At 38.3% G+C, this 20,977-nt stretch overlaps 4 protein-coding genes across 5 annotated transcripts; 1 reads left to right on the top strand and 3 right to left on the bottom strand.

Annotated features, from left to right (window-relative positions):
• Nucleotides 1–509: 509 nt before the first annotated feature.
• LOC119548432 (BTB/POZ domain-containing protein 9) lies at nt 510–7,129 on the bottom strand. 2 transcript variants are annotated; one of them, XM_037855678.1, is made up of 6 exons: nt 6,603–7,129; nt 6,230–6,392; nt 5,995–6,157; nt 2,886–3,019; nt 1,623–2,293; nt 510–839 (listed from the first exon to the last, which is right to left on the bottom strand). In XM_037855678.1, exons 1-6 carry the CDS (start codon nt 6,725–6,727, stop codon nt 548–550), a joined length of 1,548 nt encoding a protein of 515 aa, XP_037711606.1. In that variant the 5' UTR covers nt 6,728–7,129; the 3' UTR covers nt 510–547. The 2 variants fall into 2 exon arrangements, with proteins under 2 accessions (XP_037711606.1, XP_037711607.1); XM_037855679.1 differs by lacking the exons at nt 5,995–6,157; nt 6,230–6,392; nt 6,603–7,129 and adding an exon at nt 3,082–3,199.
• On the bottom strand, nt 3,161–3,672 carry LOC119548433 (probable small nuclear ribonucleoprotein E). Its single transcript, XM_037855680.1, has one exon. It carries the CDS (start codon nt 3,573–3,575, stop codon nt 3,291–3,293), a length of 285 nt encoding a protein of 94 aa, XP_037711608.1. The 5' UTR covers nt 3,576–3,672; the 3' UTR covers nt 3,161–3,290.
• LOC119548434 (mitochondrial import inner membrane translocase subunit Tim13) lies at nt 4,224–4,740 on the top strand. The gene is made up of 2 exons (XM_037855683.1): nt 4,224–4,459; nt 4,525–4,740. The coding sequence occupies exons 1-2, from the start codon at nt 4,304–4,306 to the stop codon at nt 4,621–4,623; spliced, it is 255 nt and encodes an 84-aa protein (XP_037711611.1). The 5' UTR covers nt 4,224–4,303; the 3' UTR covers nt 4,624–4,740.
• Nucleotides 7,130–8,542: 1,413 nt separating the features above from the next.
• LOC119547019 (serine protease inhibitor 42Dd) lies at nt 8,543–9,986 on the bottom strand. Its single transcript, XM_037853688.1, has 4 exons — nt 9,936–9,986; nt 9,051–9,877; nt 8,845–8,995; nt 8,543–8,788 (listed from the first exon to the last, which is right to left on the bottom strand). Exons 1-4 carry the CDS (start codon nt 9,946–9,948, stop codon nt 8,664–8,666), a joined length of 1,116 nt encoding a protein of 371 aa, XP_037709616.1. The 5' UTR covers nt 9,949–9,986; the 3' UTR covers nt 8,543–8,663.
• Between the last annotated feature and the right edge of the window lie 10,991 nt (nt 9,987–20,977).

Consider the following 20,977-nt stretch of genomic DNA (forward strand, 5'->3'; position numbering starts at 1 on the left):
CCTGTGTATAACCGAATCTTACTTTGAGAGTTTATTGAATACCAACTTATAACCCTCTAAAAAGGGAGAATATAATCAGAGCAAGTACGGAAGATAAATAAATATATTAAATATATTCCAAATCACTTCTTTCATGAGATGTTTTAAAATGCAATGATATGGGAAACAGCTAAGCTAACAGTTCTGGTACCTGGTAGCATGCTGAAGTATTCTGCCAAGACTATGAACTCTTGAAGCAGCCCTCTTGTATTTATGGTAACATTTCAGCTTTACATACAAGTGAGAAACCAGTTAATTAATTTGGTTCAATTTTTGGCATCTAAATGGAAGTCAGGACAGCCGCCAAAAAAAGTTTTCTTTATATAACAATTCATTAATTACCTTTCGATTTCTGGTTTTTACCTTGGGCGGAGTCATGACCCGACACCTAATGCCATTAGACCAGCCGTTGCGGATCTGGGATTACAATATTCGAGTGTTTGAATCGTTCAAGGAAATAGTTTTATTGTCAGCATAGCTGGTGCAACTACAAGTGGTCTTCCAAATATTAGTATCTATCGTATTTCGCCTTTGTGGGCACCCCAGGAGCTTGGCCATTTGCTGATAAGTTCTGGTTGTGACTGCTGGTGTGACTTGTTCCACTGGTGCTACTTCCACCAGGCGAGGCTAGGGTGTAAACCTCATAGTCGGTGATGGTGAAGTTGTAGTCTCCAAAGAGTGTCAGGTGGGCAGCGTTGGCTCCGTCGTAGGAATGCGGAAGATTCGAATAGGAGTCCATGTTGGTATTACAGTTGCTGGAAATAAGGAGATCCGCTCCAGCGCCGAAAATGGGACCGCAACTAGAAGGTAAAATGTAAGTAAAGTGAATTTGCAAAACTGCGTGGTTTTCTTAATGTTATATATTGTTGCGAATAAGCCAATTAATAATACCCTTGCAGATAAAACCTTCGCTGGTCCGATCCGGCTCGTTCGGACTTATATACTACATGCAATAGAAATAAGACTTTTGGGTCGAACGACTAGTGTGCGTAGAAACGGACATACAGACAGACGGACAAGGATAGATCGACTCGTCTAATGATGCTGATCAAGAATATAAATACTTTAGTGGGTCAAAAACGTCTCCTTCACTACGTTGCAAGCTTCTGATACCCTCTGCAAGAGTATAAAAATACTAAAATCGTTATTTTGATTTCGGAATAGCGTATAAGCTAGTAAATTGAAATGTAACATTATCTTAGTATTGCTGTGATTATTTTTATACCCGTTACTCGTAGTGTAAAAGGGTGTACCAGACTCGTCGAAAAGTATCCGCTACCTATATAGGAACCTATATAGGAACGCTTTTGTGTGGTGTGCAATGCCGAGTAGCGGGTGTCTAATAATCCATCGACTATAGCATTTTCTCTTGTTAATTTTCTAAAAGTTGGAAAGCTCTGTATATAAATTGCTCCCACCGGGACGTCCTGCAAATGTATATAAACTTCTGCTTGCCGAAATGAGCTTCCTATCTTGTTAAAATTTAAATTAGTTTCTAAATTTACCGCGTTTCACATTCGTGCGATTTAGGGAAAATCGACTTGCACAAATGTTAGTATTTATTCCCAACACTTTAGACTTACTCTGGGTGATAGCAGATCGCGTAGGGTTTCTTTAAAATGTCAAACTTGGCTGGTTGTTCGCTATTCGCAGGGTTCAGAGCAAAAAGAAAGGCCCGCTCGGATTGAACATATCCACCTTTTCGACTCGTTTTGGCCCAGGCCACGTCTGTATAGCCACCACTGATCTCTCCGTGCGATCCCAAGCAAATAACCATGCAGGGAGCCACACCGTCACAATAACGATGAAAGGCGCCAGAATCAAAGCCGTGAGTTGATGCTCGAAAAACCAATCTCCACGATTGCTTGGGCACCCCACACCAATTATTGAGTACAGTCTGCAGTGGTAGGTTGTCATTCTTCAGAATTTGGGAACCAGGAAACATGTTGAGCGCTACAGTTAAGCGGGGCTGAAGTCTTTTGTCATTATCCATCATTTTATTGGCATGCAAAGCTGCATAGCGATAGCGTTCTAGGGATAGCTCCATGGGTACAGCTCCTGTGGGTTCCACTTCCTCCGCAAAAACTTGGCTATCGATGAGAAGCAGACGTACGTGACCCATAACACCACTTAAATGCTGGCAGACCCTAGCACGCTCTTCCTCAGTCCAATGAGCAGTTGGTTGGGTTACTCCTGCCTGGTACTTGGCCCAGGACAAAACACAGCGCCACACTTCCTCCTCCTCCAAGCAGAACTGTTGGGAGCAACAGAATCTGTAGTTAATTAAAGGGTATATCATATTTTAAATGTATTAAACCCTTCCAGAGGGTATTATCTTGATTGACATAGTTGTAGGAGAGAGTGCAAGGATAGTTCGTGACCCTAGCGGCCCCGTTTTCAATGTATGTATGTAAGAATTAATTGCATGGAATTGTTTGAGCTTCGGCAAGCCGAATTTAACTCTTTTTTATATGAATTTTTTTTATATTCTTGTACAAGTATCTTTACGTAATTATAAGACATAATAGCTTGCTGGACTGGATTAATGGAGAATATATAGTGATACATAGATAGATTTTAGTTTAGCCATGTATTGTAGCCAAATATCTTAGTTTGATAGCAACTTATTATTGACTTAGTAACTTTACGTATAAGTCCACCAAAAACTTGCGTGACTTTAATTTACGGATAATTTGCTAATTAGCGATTATACAGAATTTTGTTGGAATTGCAGAAAATAATTTTTTTTAATTTATTTTAGTTTAGCATTGCCCAATGTATCATCTTTTATAATAACTCGGAGTAATTTGAAGAAAAATACCACTGTGTTTTATCGGCTTTCTTACATAGTCAGATGAAATGATCTTGATAATGGCCTCCTTGGTTAAGGTGAGGAACGCATTAGTCTTGACACACTCGTTGGCATTTTCGCCTATGAAGATGATGCAGCGTTCCATAAACGAGGCAGCACATTTTGCACCTGGAAATGAAAGTCAGTTATTAGTAGCCATATTTCAAAGGCAACAAATTAAATTATTTTACCTTACTATGTATATACATCTTATCTAAAATCAGCGTAGTTTTACATTTGTCTCCTTCCTCACCCATTAAAAACTCATGATTACAGAAAGTCTACCCTTTATTTGAACATTCGTCTTCAGATTTCGGCTTTACATTTATTTAACTTATGTTTAGGACGTGCAGCTATCGCAGGTGGAATTCGTAGGATTCACAGGATAGGAGCTGTACCCCTAGTCCTTCGTGGGACTGACGTTCTGTATAAGCGTGATGTTGTCGCCCTTGAGCATGATTCGACCGAGGTTCCTGCGGTGACGGGTCTTCACATAGACCTCCTCGGCATCGTCCAGCACCAGATTCATGTACTCGTCGAAGCCCACGATGTGGCCCTCGATGCGCAGCGATATGTTTTCGTATAGCCAGACTTGCACGCGGGATCTGTTCTGCAGGTATCGGAAGATCAGGTTGATGGGCTGCACCATCACCTTCTGCACCTTGGGATTGCCCTTGAACGACATTTTGACTGGTTTTTGGCGGCTTTAATTCTGTTTAACCAATTTTCGCTTCTTTTTGCCGGCGTCTTTTTTTTGTCCAGGGCAGTGTGACCGCACATTTATTGATAAATTATCCGTACGCCACAAAAAAATACTTTTTATACCACATACAATAGAATAAGGGCATTAACCATTAAGGGTATTTTTGAAACTGTTGAATCGATGAATTGTTATAAACTTCATGTCACAAGGGTAGTTCGTCACCCTATGCTATTTAAAAGCCACGGCACTATAATATTTTTGTATCATTAATCCGCTTTATTTACTTTGAAATCAGTCCTACAATTGCTGAAATTAGTTGTTTTATTTTCAACAATTCAGCTACTTAACAGTTTAGGGGATAGCCGAAGTTTTTTTTTGCAAAAGCGGGGTAATTGGAAAAGGTTGCAAAAACTTTTTCCCTGCTGCCAATTCAATTTTTAATGGTGGTGTCTGGATTTTTTAGTACGATGGGAAACTAAACTATGTATAAAAAATGGATATATTATAGAGCCGTTTGAAATAACTTCTTAATTTTAAATTAGACCGCCGATTTATACAACATCGATAAATTTCTTGACATCGATATCGGATAACATGTTCGAGAAATATCGACAATAATATTTATTTTACATCACTATTTTGTGGTTTGCCTGGAGGTTTTGCCAAATTTCCTAGCTGAATTAAGCTTAATTTTATATAGAACCAAACAAATGGCCATGGCGAATGTGGATAAGGGCGAACTTATGGATCAGGTGAAGCAACAGATTGCTGTCGCAAATGCTCAGGAATTGCTCACACAAATGACGCAAAAGTGCTTCAAAAAGTGTGTCAATAAACCGGGAACTTCTCTCGACTCATCGGAACAGGTAGGGCATAGTTTATTGTGAGCAATTGCATTCATTTAATCGCAACTCTTTATATTACGATACAGAAATGCATTTCCATGTGCATGGACCGGTTTATGGACTCGTGGAACCTCATCTCTCGGACGTATGGCCAAAGATTACAGCGCGAGCAATCCAATTTCTAGAGACACATGGCATCTGCATTTCGGGGCAGATCGGGACTAACTACACCTATCTGCCTGCTATTGATTAGTTGTAATATTTACAGTTTAATATGCAATAAAAGCATGTGTTACGTGACTCTTTGTGTGTGAAAAATATTTAAGAATATCAACATATCGATTTCTTTTTAACAAATAAATATTTGTATCGTGATTACGTGATTCTGATAACACAACGTGCATGTGGTTTTCTATCGATTTGTAGGGCGTTTGCGCTTAGCATTCTCTTTTTTAAGTGCTGTTAGCTACGAATACCGATTCACAATCGTTCTGTTGTTACTTTTGACTTTACATTTAATGTCAAATGTAGAAACTACTAATTGGCGCCAACAATTAAGAAATTTACCATTTTCAGTATTTATATTTATACGTAGAGTTAACAATTGTTAGCAATATAGCCGAACAAACTTATGGTCGAAAATGGCGTTTAAACGCCACGAAACTGTTATGGACACACGGTTTTGCTCATTTCATGGTGATAGCATGAACACAGTATATGATCATATTTCCCAAAAAAATAATTTATACCCGTTACTCGTATAGTTAAAGGGTATACTAGGTTCGTCAGAAAGTTTGTAACAGGTGGATGGAAGCGTTTCCAACCCTATAAAGTATATATATTCTTAATCAGGATCACTAGCCGAGTCGATCTATCTAACTATGTCCGTCTGTCCCTCTGTCTATCCATCCTTTTTATACTAGATTTGTCGGAAAGTATGTAACACTCAGAAGGAAGCGTTTCCGACCCCATAAAGTATATATGTATATTCTTGATCAGGATTACTAGCTGAATAGAACTAGCCATGTCCGTCCGGATAAACGCTGAGATCTCGGAAACTATAAGAGCTGGGCTATTGGGATTTGGCGCAGATTTCTGAGCTTCTTGCGCAGCGCACGTTTGTTTCAGCAGGGTGCCACGCCCACCTTACCGCCCACAAGCCGCCCACAAACTTCAAAAAAACCGTAAGTATGAACACGGATATCTCGGAAACTATCGAAGATAGAAAATTGCGATTGCAGATTTAGATTCCTTAGCCTTGTACGCAGCGCAAGTTTGTTACGCAATCATGTCACGCCCACTCTAACGCCCACAAACGCCCTTAACGCTAAAACCTGCCCTACATTTTTGAAGATTTTGAAAAAATGGGATTTAGTTTTGATTATCTATATCCATGCCAAAAATTGTTTAGCCCATTCATTAAAAAGTTAAAAGCATCCCTCGATTTCCCCTTAGCTGAGTAACGGGTATTTTATAGTCGATGGCATCGACTATTGCGTTCTTTCTTGGTTCAGATTTAAATTCAATTTCATGGTTTCCCAATTACGATCACCAACCTGCTTTTTCGTGTATGTCCATTACGGCAGTTAAAAATGTGCAGGCATTATCAACGGATAAAGTGGATATAACGTGGTCTTCGCATGCCGTGCGCAGCTCAACCACACCCATATCCTGGGCCATCATCATCATTTGAAATACTTGGGAGTCCTGAAGAACCAACTTGAAAGACAATGTGCAAAAATATAAAAATATGTTTCTCTTTTAGTTAGGATTTCTGAGCATATTCCTTACCTTTGCCGTGTAGACGTACAATATAAACTGCCTAAACAGTTCCGGATTTACGTGGGGCAGTCGTATCGTAGTTGGAGTTGAAGCTCCTGGGGCTGCAGGAGAAACGGTGCATCCCGGAATTCGACACACTTCACCTCTCTTCGCAGTCTTGAAACTCTTGCAACTGAAATCAAATTGAGTGAATGAAAAGGCAGTACAAATTAATTGAGTGACTAAATGGAATGCGCGAGATGCCTGCACGCCACATTGTAAGATCCCAAGAAGGAAATCGAATGGCAATCATCTTACTCCACAGCGAAAAATAATAATATTTACCAATTGTTTAATTAATTTGATTTATAGCTAAATATATATTTTTAAAGAAAATACTTACCGAGCCATTAGCATTAATCTGTGGGCATAGATGCGTTCATCTCTTCCGCAAATAAATACCACATCCGCACTATCCTGATCCTCTGAAAGGCGCTGCAGATCTTCGATCAACTGAGGCAGACTCATGATTAACTGGGAACTATAGGTCTTGTATTCGAAATATTGAAATCATTCGAGCTGAGATGCACGTGCTTCCATGTCTCCCTTCAAACACTTGTTATTATTCTGCTAATGGGTTTGTTTATGTTTTTCTTTTCCACGTCCTACTCTAAAACTCTCTTAACTTCTCTCTTTTGATCACTGGATTTGTGGGAGCGCAGAAACCGGTTCCTGACTGAAAATTCTTGGCCAACACCAAGCCACAATTGAATTGACCAACAAATTGCACTTGGAAAACAATTATAAACGGATGAAATGATACTTATTTTTTACAAATGTTTTTGTAATAGTGGCAAATTTGATGAATTCACATTAAATACAAATTTTATAAAACACTTTGGACCTTTAATGCACAGATTCCGCGACTTTTTGGCCGCTTGCCGTTCTTCTCACGATCGCAATTTAGTAAAGACTGAAGAAGAGACTTGGGACAGGTCGCTCTTTATGTTCTTTCTCAATTTTTCTCCCAAGCCAAGCAGGTAAACGAGGTTAGTTTTTGTTTTTCTCTTCTCTGCGGAGATCCGATACTTTAGGATGCTATATGTTTATACACACATTTGGATTAATAAATAAATTATATTAAAGGTGCCAGGATCACAAGTCGTATTTGATTCTTATCGAACAGACAGGAATATGTTGAACAAAAACTGTTGTATGTTATAACTAGACATTTTATCATTAAATTAAATTAATATATTTTATTTGTTTTAATAAAATAGATTCGTTTGGACTTATGTTCGGATATCGTCGAAGATTATGTAGCAGAAGGAAGCGCTCCCTATAAACTGCACTTATAGAAATTTTACTGTAAACTCGCTTTAAAAAGAAGGATAATCGTTCTAAAACGGGGGTCTATGGCGACCCAAAATAAGGAAAACATTTTCTTAAAGCGATTTTTTCTATTTTCAGTGGTAAATTGCCTTAATTGCCTCTTGATCGTATGGTGTTTATTTGTTTTATAAGTAAAGCGCCCTAAAAACAAGGGAAAGTGCCCTAAAACTTAAAGATATTTGTATAAAAAAATTGTGTTTTGACATGTTTGCTGGTTCTCAGCAATGGCGATTTTGTCCGAAATATGAGAAAATATTAATAGCATATGATCGGAAAAATTATTCTTAAATAATATAAAAATTTAGCATTTTAGAGACATTAACCCTAACAACTATTTTCTATGACGATCTTTCCTATATTTTGGGAGATTTCTTACTTATTATTAATTATTTTTGTACCATTAGAGGCCTGTTGTCTCCGTTAACAGCTGCAATAATATACTGCGTAAACAGTCGTTAACAGGCTAGAAATTAGAAATTACTGTTCAACGCTTTATAAATTCAAATAAAATATTTTTTCTGGTCGATGGACTGTTATATGTACTTAAACTTTTAAAAGTCAATTTAGTCCTTGAATATATATTTTGTGTTCTGAATGTACATCGACAGGGGTAAAAACACTTTCCGATCTTATAGCTCACATATGAATTTTATCTAATTTTTGAAGAAATGTGGTCTGATGATTGCATTCATGCTAAAAATACGCGTGGCATGACACCTGATGCTCACACCTCTTAACTAGCGCAAGTTTGCTTCAGCGGAGTGCCTCGCCCACCATTATAGTTTTCGAGATCTTATCGTTCATACGGACGGACGCACACACAGAAGGACATGGCTAGATCGACTCTGCTAGTGTTCCTTATCAATACACATTTCCTTCTCCCTGTTACATAGTTTTCGACCAATACGATACGGGTATACAAATATATATAATGCTTTTTATTGATCGGGCTCTTTTAGTTAACAATCTTAAAATGTACATTTTTGTTTTCGCAATTTGTAGTTTTTAATGTCAAAGAGTACTCGTATAAAAAAATTATTTTGATGGTCCCACAAAAGCTTATAATATATATTTATAAGCTCATTGTGTCGGCAATCTCAACGACACGTCCACGGAAATATATGGTGTTCGTGTCACGAATTAAGAAGACAAACGGATGGTTGGCTTCGAAAGAATGCAGCATTCCCTTTCTCGTTTCTGTTAAAGATTATAAGGAAGATAAGACAACGTATGGGAAACTTGGCAAATCTTACTAGTGAAAATCTCTTCCGCCGCTTCCGTCGAGGCGCCGCCTTCGTCGATCTCTATAAAGGCTTTGTGTACGGCCTTGCTGATTCTGACACCTGTGCCCTCTAGTAGGCCGCTGAGGTCCGAGAAATTGGTAAAGAGATCATTTATGCCCATCTGTCAAACAATACACGTGTTAGCAAAGAATACATTTTCAAAACGACCTACTTACCTTTTTAAGAATGTCAACGAGATCTGTGCGAAATTCAATACTAAACTTTGGCAGCTGAACATGTACATCCATTTCTTTTAGAGTCTCGGCAAATTTTTTGATCTTCATTTCCATTAGCCTTAGATATGAAGTATGCGCCGGTAGACCGATTATCATGGATAGGTTTGAGTTGTCGAACGGCAGTTCAAGGACTTGGCCATACAAAAATTCGGTCATCCTGAATTTACCCACTTGAGACATCATCCTGACATTAACTGTCTTGAAATTTGGTAGAATGAATTTACTCAGCGTGGTACGGGTTCTTCTAAACCTAGTCTTCCAGTAGCCTTTAATGAAAGCGGCGTTAACTAGTACCGCACTTTCATCGGGTGCCACGTTACTTGGTGTAATTATGGCTTTTACATGATCGAGTGTCTGATAAAGGACCCAATTGCTGATACTCTTGGCTGCCTTTGCTGCATCGGCCAGATTGATAGCCTCTGCCTCGGCCCTAAAGGATTCACTCACCAACTTGTTGTAATCCTTACTAATTCGATACGGTTCGTTGACATATAACCGATTCACCAGATAAAGCATTCTACCATGTTTGAAATTACTAATAAGCTTATCGTATGTTCTGGCCACTTCCTCCTTATCCTCTGGAAGGTTCAGAGCTGTCCTTAGTTCATCGGCGGTTTTTCCTTTCGCTCCCATAAGAATCATGCTCATACCAATTTCGACGCACAGAGGCGATGCAACATAATTTTTATTGGCATTGTCTTCGATTAAACTTTGGAAAAGTTTCTCTCGGAATCGACCTGATACTGCAGTGGCCAATAAGAACACCCCTTTGAAAAGAAAATTAATATTTTATGCGTTCAGAAAAGGATTGCTGTTTTAGCTTACAAAGGTATTTCATTTTACTACTCTCTACTATATAATGTTGCTGAAGACTTAAAGTACTGTGAAAGTCCGCAAAAGATTATGACTATTTCATTGAATTTTGAATCCATAAAATCCATTATCAACGGATCTAAGGTTATTCAAACCGTAACTGAATTTGATTTTTGATAGTGTTGTATACATTTTAGGAGTACCGCTAACTAACTATTACCATATTTATACCCTTTATTCGTAGAGTAAAAGTATGTAACGTAGAATATATATTCTTAATCAGGATTACTAGCCGAATCGATCTAGCCATGTCCGTCTGTCCGTATGAGCTAGAATGTTGGGACTTGGCATACAGATTCTTGGGCTTCTTGAGCAGCGCAAGTTTGTGTCAGCAGGGTGCCACTTCCACTCTAACGCCCACAAACGACTGTAGCACTAAAACACATTTTTAATATTTTGTAAAAATTAGAGTGTCTGTTTATTGGCATGTACATAGACGGGTAATGCCAACAATTATTGAAATCGGACCAGTCAGTAAAAAGTTATAACCAATATTTTGCAATTCAATCAATATTGCACATCATATGCGGCAAATTAGCTGTTTTCACTAATAATTATAACAAAATTTTCAATTTTTATAATAAACAATTTTTTTATTAGTATTATAATAAAATCATTTTTATTATAAAACAAGGAAGAACGCTATAGTCGAGTACCTCGACTATCAGATACCCGTTACTCAGCCAAAGGGACCAAAGGGAAATGGAGATATGCAAGCAGCAAAGCGAGATTTAAATGCGCCACCTACCGGCGGAAGACAGATTTAAGCATTGTGGGCGTTAGGGTAGGCGTGGCAAATTTTGTTTTGGATCAATCGATAGGTACGAGACCAATACATTTCAGTTAAAATTTTTTATCTAGCATAAAAATTGTGGGCGCCACAGGCTTGGGCGGTTTGTGGGCGGTAGAGTGGGCGTGGCATATTCGCGTAACAAACCTGCGCTGCGTACAAGGCTACGGAATCTAAATCTGAAATCCCAATACTCTATCTTTGATAGTTTCCGAGATATCCGCGTTCATATTTACGATTTTTTGAAGTTTGTGGGCGGTTTTTGGGCGTTTAAGTGGGCGTGGCAAACTTTTTTTTGGGTCAATCGATAGGTATTAATAAGAACAATTAATTTCAGTTTAAATTTTTACTCTAGCATCAAAACTGTAGAAGCCACAGTTTTGGGCGGTTTGTGGGCGTTAGAGTGGGCGTGGCACTCTACTGAAACAAACTTGCGCTGCGTAAGAAGCTCAGGAATCTGCTCGCCAAATCTCAATAGCCTAGCTCTCATAGTTTCCAAGATCTCAGCGTTCATCCGGACAGACAGACGGACAGACGGACAGACGGACAGACGGACATGGCTAGATCGACTCGGCTAGTGATCCTGATCAAGATGGGGTCGGAAACGCTTCCTTCTGCCTGTTACATACTTTCCGACGAATCTAGTATACCCTTTTACTCTACGAGTAACGGGTATAAATAGAGAAATAATTATTATTTGTCAATTTTAACGACCTGTAGTGACGGGATGTCATCTAGTCTCCAGTAAAAGTGAATAAGAATAATAGTTATAAATTAATGACGTCACTATGGGACAACGTAGTGAGAATCGAAATGTAGATTATTGCTAAACAGTTGCGTTTATGCTGCTTTCATTCATTTTACACACGGTTTCTACGCAGCTTTTTGTGCGACATCTAGTGTAATCTTACATAACCTAATAGTTGACAATTTACCCACTTTTAAACCCAGGATGTATATATACAGGATGTATTAAAGAATCACTGAAATGTTAGGATGTATCAAAATCTAACAGAAATGTTAGAAAAATCATAACATTTCTGTTAGAAACGTTGCATCTTAACATTTCATGAAGAGGAAGAACACATTGCGCCTTGATTCAAAAATATAGAATGTTTTAGTTTTATAAAATTGTAGGAACAGAGAAGAACGAGAATGGATAATATAAAAAGATAAATGGAAAATTTGACTCCGCAAAACAGGACCCAATCATAGGCAATTTGACACCTAATTAATCGAAACGCAATTAAGTTCTTCATCTAGTTCATCTAGTTCTAGCTCCTTGCCCTTCTTCCATTCCCATTTCACTTCAAAATCAGTCAAGGATGGAATGAGTCAGTTAAAAACTCTTTTAAAGAAAAAAAATGATTGAGATTAAATTAGAAGAGGCGATTTTGGCAGTACAGGGGTTAAAGTTAGAGCTTAGAAAAACTGATAAGGAGATAGACAACATCATTTCAGAGCCACGCTGAGTTTTTGAATTTGATTACATCTTACTTGAAAAGTTAATTAATTTTATAATTTTGCACATCATTGTAGATCTAGGAGTCCGAGACGCGCCCTATCGAGATAGAACGCCCTCACACTTGGGATCTAGGTCGCCATGCTTGGAGCGGCCCACAACGTCACTACTGACGAAGCGGAGCAGGGTGAGCGATGGAGGGTTGGGAGCAGACGGTAAGGCGTAGACAGCGGTCGAAAGGGGCGCAACCGGTCGCCACATAACGATCAAGACAATACAGCAGTAACTATCATGAGATCCGTGCAGAACGCAGCAGCTCCAAATGCAGCAAAGATGGTACCGAACTGGAACGCTGCATATCTCCAACCCCTCCGAGGTTTTCGGAAGTGTAGAGAGCCCATTTATCCTCTATAAAAGTCATATAGTTTGATCGGGGCTTGGGCCTTTATAAGTGATACCTTTTATTTGAAAAGTTTGGATATCGACTTTGGTCAAAACCATTCCCAGCCAATTCCTTCGGTAGATTCCGATCGAGTTGAAAGATACAGGACCGATTGCTTGTTGGGCTCCTCTATTATAAATTCAATAATTAAATCAGACTTCAAATGAGATAGTAGCTTTAACGTGTGTGGCCACTTGTGCGGTCTGTACTCAGATCCTGCCAGATCCGAGCTTTATTTCTTATGATCTTATTCGTTATTCTTTATTCTTAGACTAGCTTAAGCTTAGGGGAGAGTGGGGTTATGACAGTAAAAAAAGTTTGGTTGAATATAGCAACTATAAACAAGGAAGAACGCTATAGTCAATACCCGTTACTCAGCTTAAGGGACCAAAAGAAAATGGAGAAATGCAAGCAGCAAAGCGAGATTGAAATGCGCCACCTACCGGCGGTAGACAGATTTAAGAGTTATGGGCTTTAGAGTGGGCGTGGAAAATTTTTTTTTGGATTAATCGATAGGTATTGACGAGACCAAAATATTTCAGTTATCATTTTTTATCTAGCATGAAAATTGTGGGCGCCACAGGTTTGGGCGGTTTGTGGGCGTTAGAGTGGGCGTGGCATATTCGAGTAACAAACTTGCGCCGCGTACAAGGGTATGGAATCTAAATCTGAGAATTCAATTCACTATCTTTGATAGTTTCCGAGATATCCACGTTCATATTTACGATTTTCTAAAGTATGTGGGCGGTTTGTGGGCGTGGCAAATTTTTTTTTGGGTCAATTGATAGGTATTGACGATACAATACATTGACAATACATTTCAGTTAAAATTTTTAGCATCTAGCATCAAAACAGTAGGAGCCACAGATTAGGGCGGTTTGTGGGCGTTAGAGTGGGCGTGGCACTTTGCTGAAAAAAACTTGCGCTGCGTAAGAAGCTCTGGAATCTGCACGCCAAATCTCAATACCCTAGCTCTTATAGTTTCCGAGATCTCAGCGTTCATCCGGATAGACGGACATGGCTAGATCGACTCGGCTAGTGATCCTGATCCAGAATATATATACTTTATATGTCGGAAACGCTTCCTTCTGCCTGTTACATACTTTCCGACGAACCAAGTATACCCTTTTACTCTACGAGTAACGGGTATAATAAAGAGTCATCACATTGAAGAGGTATCATTGGAAAACCTGGTCTTTTGGCTAAACCTTTCCCTACACCATTTTGAAGTATATTGCAAGGCCTTTGAGAAATGTTGCAAAATGTGAAAATACTTATTAAACTATCCTTGCCCCACTCTGCCTAATACGTGTACGCTACAATTGAGGGTATACGAATAGTGGGATTTGGTTATGTAACTATATATCACGTATACGTAATGATTAAATGTTTAAGATCAATAGTAGACCCAACGTATTATTTTGCCTATCCCCAGGGAAAGCACGAAGCCCAAGGAGACAACAAAAGAAAACAAGAAAGAACGCTATAGTCGAGTGCCTCGACTATCAGATACCCGTTACTCAGCTAAAGGGACCAAAGGGAAATGGAAATAAGCAAGCAGCAAAGCAAGACTGAAATGCGCCACCTACCGGCGGTAGACAGATTTAAGCGTTATGGGCGTTAGGGTGGGCGTGGAAAATTTTTTTTTTGGTCAATCGATAGGTATTGACGAGACCGATACAGTTCAGTTAAAATTTTGTATCTAGCATGAAAATTGTGGGCGCCACAGGCTTGGGCGGTTTGTGGGCGTTAGAGTGGGCGTGGCATACTCGCGTATCAAAATTGCGCTGCGTACAAAGGTTCGGAATCTAAATCTGAAATCCTGATTCTATATCTTTGATAGTTTCCGAGATATCCACGTTCATATTTACGATTTTTTGAAGTTTGGGGGCGGTTTGTGGGCGATAAAGTGGGCGTGGCAAACTTTTTTTTAAGTCAATCGATAGGTATTGATGAGAACATTACATTTCAGTTAAAATTTTTATTCTAGCATCAAAACTGTAGGAGCAACAGTTTTGGGCGGTTTGTGGGCGTAAAAGTGGGCGTGGCACTCTACTGAAACAAACTTGCGCTGCGTAAGAAGCTCAGGAATCTGCACGCCAAATCTCAATAGCCTAGCTCTCATAGTTTCCAAGATCTCAGCGTTCATCCGGACAGACAGACGGACAGACGGACAGACGGACAGACGGACAGACGGACAGACGGACAGACGGACAGACGGACAGACGGACATGGCTAGATCGACTCGGCTAGTGATCCTGATCAAGAATATATATACTTTATGGGGTCGGAAACGCTTCCTTCTGCCTGTTACATACTTTCCGACGAATCTAGTATACCCTTTTACTCTACGAGTAACGGGTATAAAAATGAAACAATCTCGGGCTATACAAGTATATACAAAAACAAGGAAGAACGCTATAGTCGAGTACCTCGACTATCAGATACCCGTTACTCAGCTAAAGGGACCAAAGGAAAATTGAGATATGCAAGCAGCAAATGCGCCACCTACCGGCGGTAGACAGATTTAAGCGTTGTGGGCGTTAGAGTGGGCGTGGCAAAGTTTTTTTTAAATCAATCGATAGGTATTGACGAGACCAAAACATTTCAGTTTAAATTTTTTATCTACCATGAAAATTGTGGGCGCCACAGACTTTGGCGGTTTGTGGGCGTTGGAGTGGGCGTGGCATATTCGCGTAATAAACTTGCGCTGCGCTCAAGCCTACGGAATCTAAATCTGAAATCCCGTTTCTCTATCTTTGATATTTTCCGAGATATCCGCGTTCATATTTACGATTTTTTGAAGTTTGTGGGCGGTTTGTGGGCGTTAAAGTGGGCGTGGCACTCTTTTGAAATAAACTTGCGCTGCGCAGGAATCTCAGGAATCTGCGTGCCTAATCCCAGAATTGTAGCTCTTATAGTTTCCGAGATCTCAGCGTTCATACGGACAGACGGACAGACGGACAGACGGACAGACGGACAGACGGACAGACGGACATGGCTAGATCGACTCGGCTAGTGATCCTGATCAAGAATATATATATTTTATGGGGTCGGAAACGCTTCCTTCTGCCTGTTACATACTTTCCGACGAATCTAGTATACCCTTTTACTCTACGAGTAACGGGTATAATTATAAAAGGGGAACTGCCACTGGCGAATAAATTGGGAAGGGACATGTCCGCGGTGTGCCGTAAATCTTTTAGCAACTTTAAATCCGTCACGGCCCACATGGAAGGTTGTCGATCGGCAAACTACACAATGGCTTGCGAGTGAGGCTTCCTATTTTCGGACTTGTCTTCACTTCGTGGCCACAGGTGTTGGCTAAGTAAAAATAAAATGAAGAAGCTAAACACCAATTTTTGTACAGCCGTAATGAAGCAGTCGGAAGAAGCTTTGAAAAGGTCCAGTGACTCCGTCTACTTCGCTGACCCGGACTCGCTATCTTTAGCGTTCACACCAATGTACGCGTAAGTAATTAATCAAAATGGGCGTACAAACATAATTAAATATATATATATATTTTTTCAGAATTAATACTTAGCGGAACGATCATCAACCAACATGACTTTGTAAAAACCCAATATACGACTTTACATATTTAGAAATAATAATAAAAAACCTGGAAAATACTAGCATAAAATACACATCCAGGAGTGCCACAGGAATCAATTTATGTTACATTTTTGAAAATTCTTATTGACGCCCAGCGCTCAGCAATTTCTATGGCACCTCCAAATTATTATTATTATTTATATTAAATCAATGTATTTTTACAAATAAGTTTGGAATTTCCGCAGTTCTCGTTTTCTGGATGGAGTCCTAATCTTTTCCTGTTTTTGGTAGACTTTCCATATCCTCATAAGAGGTCGAATTCGGAGGAGGAAGGGACAGTTCTAAAATACAAAATAAAATTACCCTCATTTATATATTATTTGTTCACCTCACCTGGCTCTGGGATCCTAATGAGTAACGCCAACAGCAAACAAATTTTTGCCCCGTAGTCCGGATCCTCGGCTATCGAGCTGGTCATTATTGGCCAATCCCACTCGAAACGCAGATTTATCGTGCACAAATCGTCGTCTACACATCTCCATGATCATGGAGAGCTCGGTCATAATTTGATTCTTCACGGAGGATGGAAAGGGCTTCTTTTGTGTTAATATGCCGAATTGCAAAAGCTGGCCTTTGGATGTGTGCGACAAAAACGTTTCCTAAAAATACACTTTTGTGAGATTGTAAGTTCGTGAAAATCGATCGGGTGTCATCATTAAATGCGGATAAACTAAGGACCGTTGCGTCCATGGTCTTTGTATGTTGAATTTTCTGTATTGAATGGTATAATATTGCTTCGAAGACGCACACCGATACTAGAGGTGGAAAAACATCGCTGTTTGTAGACATCAATCACTTGTATTTATACAATAGATTCTTACGGGTTAAAAAGTTCTTAGTGGTAAAAATCCAGCGTAGTTTCCTTTCTACACAACCTGTAGATTATCTGGAAACATGTCAATTATCGGAAAATATAACTTAAGTTTAAACACGTTTTTTACTTTGTAATGTGGCAACAACATCGATAGTCGCCATGATATCAATGCATTGATTTTTTCATCGATATAAAGGCGAGTGCTTGAAATGTCTTTTTAGATGCTTGGAAAAATTATTTGTCACAATATACTATACATATATATTTCTTTTTTGTATCTCGCATGACAATTATGGGCGCCACAGACTTGGGCGTGGCATATTCGCGTAACAAAATTGCGCTGCGTACAAAGCTACGGAATCTAAATCTGAAATCCCGATTCTCTATCTTTGATAGTTTCCGAGATATCCACGTTCATATTTACGATTTTTTGAAGTTTGGGGGCGGTTTGTGGGCGATAAAGTGGGCGTGGCAAACTTTTTTTTTGGGTCAATCGATAGGTATTGTTGAGAACAATACATATCAGTTAAAATTTTTATTCTAGCATCAAAACTGTAGGAGCCACAGTTTTGGGCGGTTTGTGGGCGTAAAAGTGGGCGTGGCACTCTACTGAAACAAACTTGCGCTGCGTAAGAAGCTCAGGAATCTGCACGCCAAATCTCAATAGCCTAGCTCTCATAGTTTCCAAGATCTCAGCGTTCATCCGGACAGACGTACAGACGGACATGGCTAGATCGACTCGGCTAGTGATCCTGATCAAGAATATATATACTTTATGGGGTCGGAAACGCTTCCTTCTGCCTGTTACATACTTTCCGACGAATCTAGTATACCTTTTACTCTACGAGTAACGGGTATAAAAAGTTGGAAAGGCGACACAATCCCAACATTCAATTCCCTCGAAGGACAGGTTGGGATCATGCCTCTTTTGCCCCACCCCTTTAATGCGAAAATTTGAAACCCATATCCACGAAAGAGAAAGAACAGGAGGCGTCTTTATTCAACAATTTGGACAATTTTGAACTTGCTTAGCTTTAAAATAGAGGAAGAACAGAGAAGGAATAATAGTGTATATTGATATTATAATATCACTTGCAATTAAACGTTTTAAAATCTAAACTAATCATTTTGTTATACCTATCTTAATAAAGCGTATTTTTTTAAGGAATCAGAGAGATTGTTGCTACCAGATCGGAAAAAAGAAGACTTATATCCGTGGAAGAGTACGAAAAAATGGCGCCTCATTTCAAAAATATTGCATTTTTATACCCGTTACTCGTAGAGTAAAAGGGTATACTAGATTCGACGGAAAGTATGTAACAGGCAGAAGGAAGCGTTTCCGACCCCATAAAGTATATATATTCTTGATCAGGATCACTAGTTGAGTCGATCTAGCCATGTCCGTCTATCCGGATGAACGCTGAGATCTCAGAAACTATAAGAGCTAGGCTATTACGATTTGGCGTGCAGATTCCTAAGCTTCTTATGCAGCGCAAGTTTGTTTCAGCAGAGTGCCACGCCCACTCTAACGCCCACAAACCGCCTAAATCTGTGGCTCCTACAGTTTTGATGCTAGAATAAAAATTTTAACTGAAATGTATTGTTCTCATCAATACCTATCGATTAACCCAAAAAAAAGTTTGCCACGCCCAAAAAAAATCGAAAATATGAACGCGAATATCTCGGAAACTATCAAAGATAAAGAATTGAGATTTCAGATTTAGATTCTGTAGGCTTGAGCGCAGCGCATGTTTACTACGCCTCTGGCGCTCACAATTTTCATGCTAGATAAAAAATTTTAACTAAAATGTATTGGTCTTGTCAATACCTATCGATTGAAAAAAAATTGGTCACGTCCACTCTAACGCCCACATCGCTTAAATCTGTCTACCGCCGGTAGGTGGCGCATTTCTATCTCGCTTTGCTGCTTGCATATCTCCATTTTCCTTTGGCCCCTTTAGCTGAGTAACGGTTATCAGATAGTCGAGGTACTCGACTATAGTGTTCTTCCTTGTTATGGTTGAAATGTTGTTAGTATTATCTCAGTTGTTGCAGTTATCGTTGATTTTGTCGCTATCTTTGTATGGAAAGAGGAAAAGTATCAAAATTAAATTGATAGGTGAATGAATCACTTTATAAATCCAAAATATGACAAATCTTATTGTTGTTTTATTACCCGCAGCTTTTCCTTTGTAAATAAAAATTACATATATGCATATATTTTGCATAATATTTATCGCTTTTTTATTGGTTGTTTTTGTTTTCATTACATATGTAATAATTTATTTTTGTTTTCCTTTGTATTTATTTGTTTCTGCACTACTTAAATATGAAACGTTGAAGTCAAATTTGTTTTTTCATGAACTGTTTAATTTGATTAAACTTTATTTGCTTGTGGTGCATTTCATTTGATGTTTTCCTTCATACTCCTCTATCTCCCGAATTCTCACTACATTTTCTATTGTTAATTTGCTCCACAATTTGTACATTTTATTTCTGCATTCTGAATCGTCAGACATATAATTATGTATATGTTGTATTTTGACAAGACGCGGATTTGTTGCTGCATGCTTAAATAATTAATATATAACTTATGCCATTATTTTGTGATTTTTTGTTCTTCTGGTTCCTTAGCCTTTGCACGTTTAACTTTTAACAATCTGAAATCGCATTCAGTAAGCGGGGCAAATATGCTCGTATTTTGGGCATCGTTTCATCTCGTATTTAAAGTTAAATATATAATATGTCATATATAAACACTCGGGTTATGTAAAATTTGTCAATGTATTTAATTGATTAATTATAAAAATGATTGTTTGTTTTGTTGTTTATCTCTTTGGGTTGTTAGCAAAAATTATACAAAAAAGTTTCGGTTTCTCTCGTCTCTGTATGTTTAACTATTTTAATCGTTTGTAAAATTTGGCCATAAGTACACGAAATTTGCTGAAAACCGTTTTAATGTTTTTGATTAACCATTTTTCGTCCCTATTCAATCGGTACTGTTGTTCTGCTTTATGTGTTATATAATTTATTTAATGTAATTCGTTTATTATCGTACTAGTTCTGGTCTGAAAAATAAAACACAAAAATTTAAGAGAATTAATTTACAATAATTAGTAAATTTGTTTTATATTTTTGCATAGCAATTGTAATTTGTTTCTTTTTTTTGTCGCATATATTTTATTTAACTTTCTTTAATAAGCATAACAATGAATTTTTCATGCTTAAGGTCCATTTAAATAGTTTATAAATGTTTTATTTAATATTTTAATGGTTCGTTTATCGCTTTTTTAAATTTATACAATTTTACATAATTTTAGCTTAAGATAGACAAATTTTGGTTTGAATTTGTTTAAAAGTTTTGTTTCCTTTTTTTCAGTTGTAGCTTAAAAAATGGTTTCTTAAATACAGAACGAAATGTTTTCTTTTAGAAAGTACAAACACACACAGGCATAAATAATTTATGAAATATGTTTTAATAACAAAAGTTTATAGATTTTAGAAATCTCTGCGCTCTTTCGCTTGGCTCTTGGCTTGGGTTTATTTCCAGTTGGTTATCATCCAGAAGATATCTAGCATATATGTTTCTCACAAAGTGTTGGCAACTAAAATCCGTAGTACCCTAATCTCGTCGAAGAAAAAATTATATATACAAAAAATGAAGACCTTTCGATGTCATTTACAATAGACAAAGAACTACGCCACACAGAAGCCTTAAGAACTAGTTAGCAAATGTTGTGGTATGGTTACAATCTACGAAACTAAATGCCTACAGAGCAAAGCTTACAAGGTGAAGAAGAACAGAAGTCTATAATTATACAGTTAAGAGAATTGCTCGAATTAGAACTAGCAGCTACAATAAATATTAATC

The sequence above is a fragment of the Drosophila subpulchrella genome, chromosome 2L (assembly GCF_014743375.2).
Source record: "Drosophila subpulchrella strain 33 F10 #4 breed RU33 chromosome 2L, RU_Dsub_v1.1 Primary Assembly, whole genome shotgun sequence".
Taxonomy (NCBI): domain Eukaryota; kingdom Metazoa; phylum Arthropoda; class Insecta; order Diptera; family Drosophilidae; genus Drosophila; species Drosophila subpulchrella.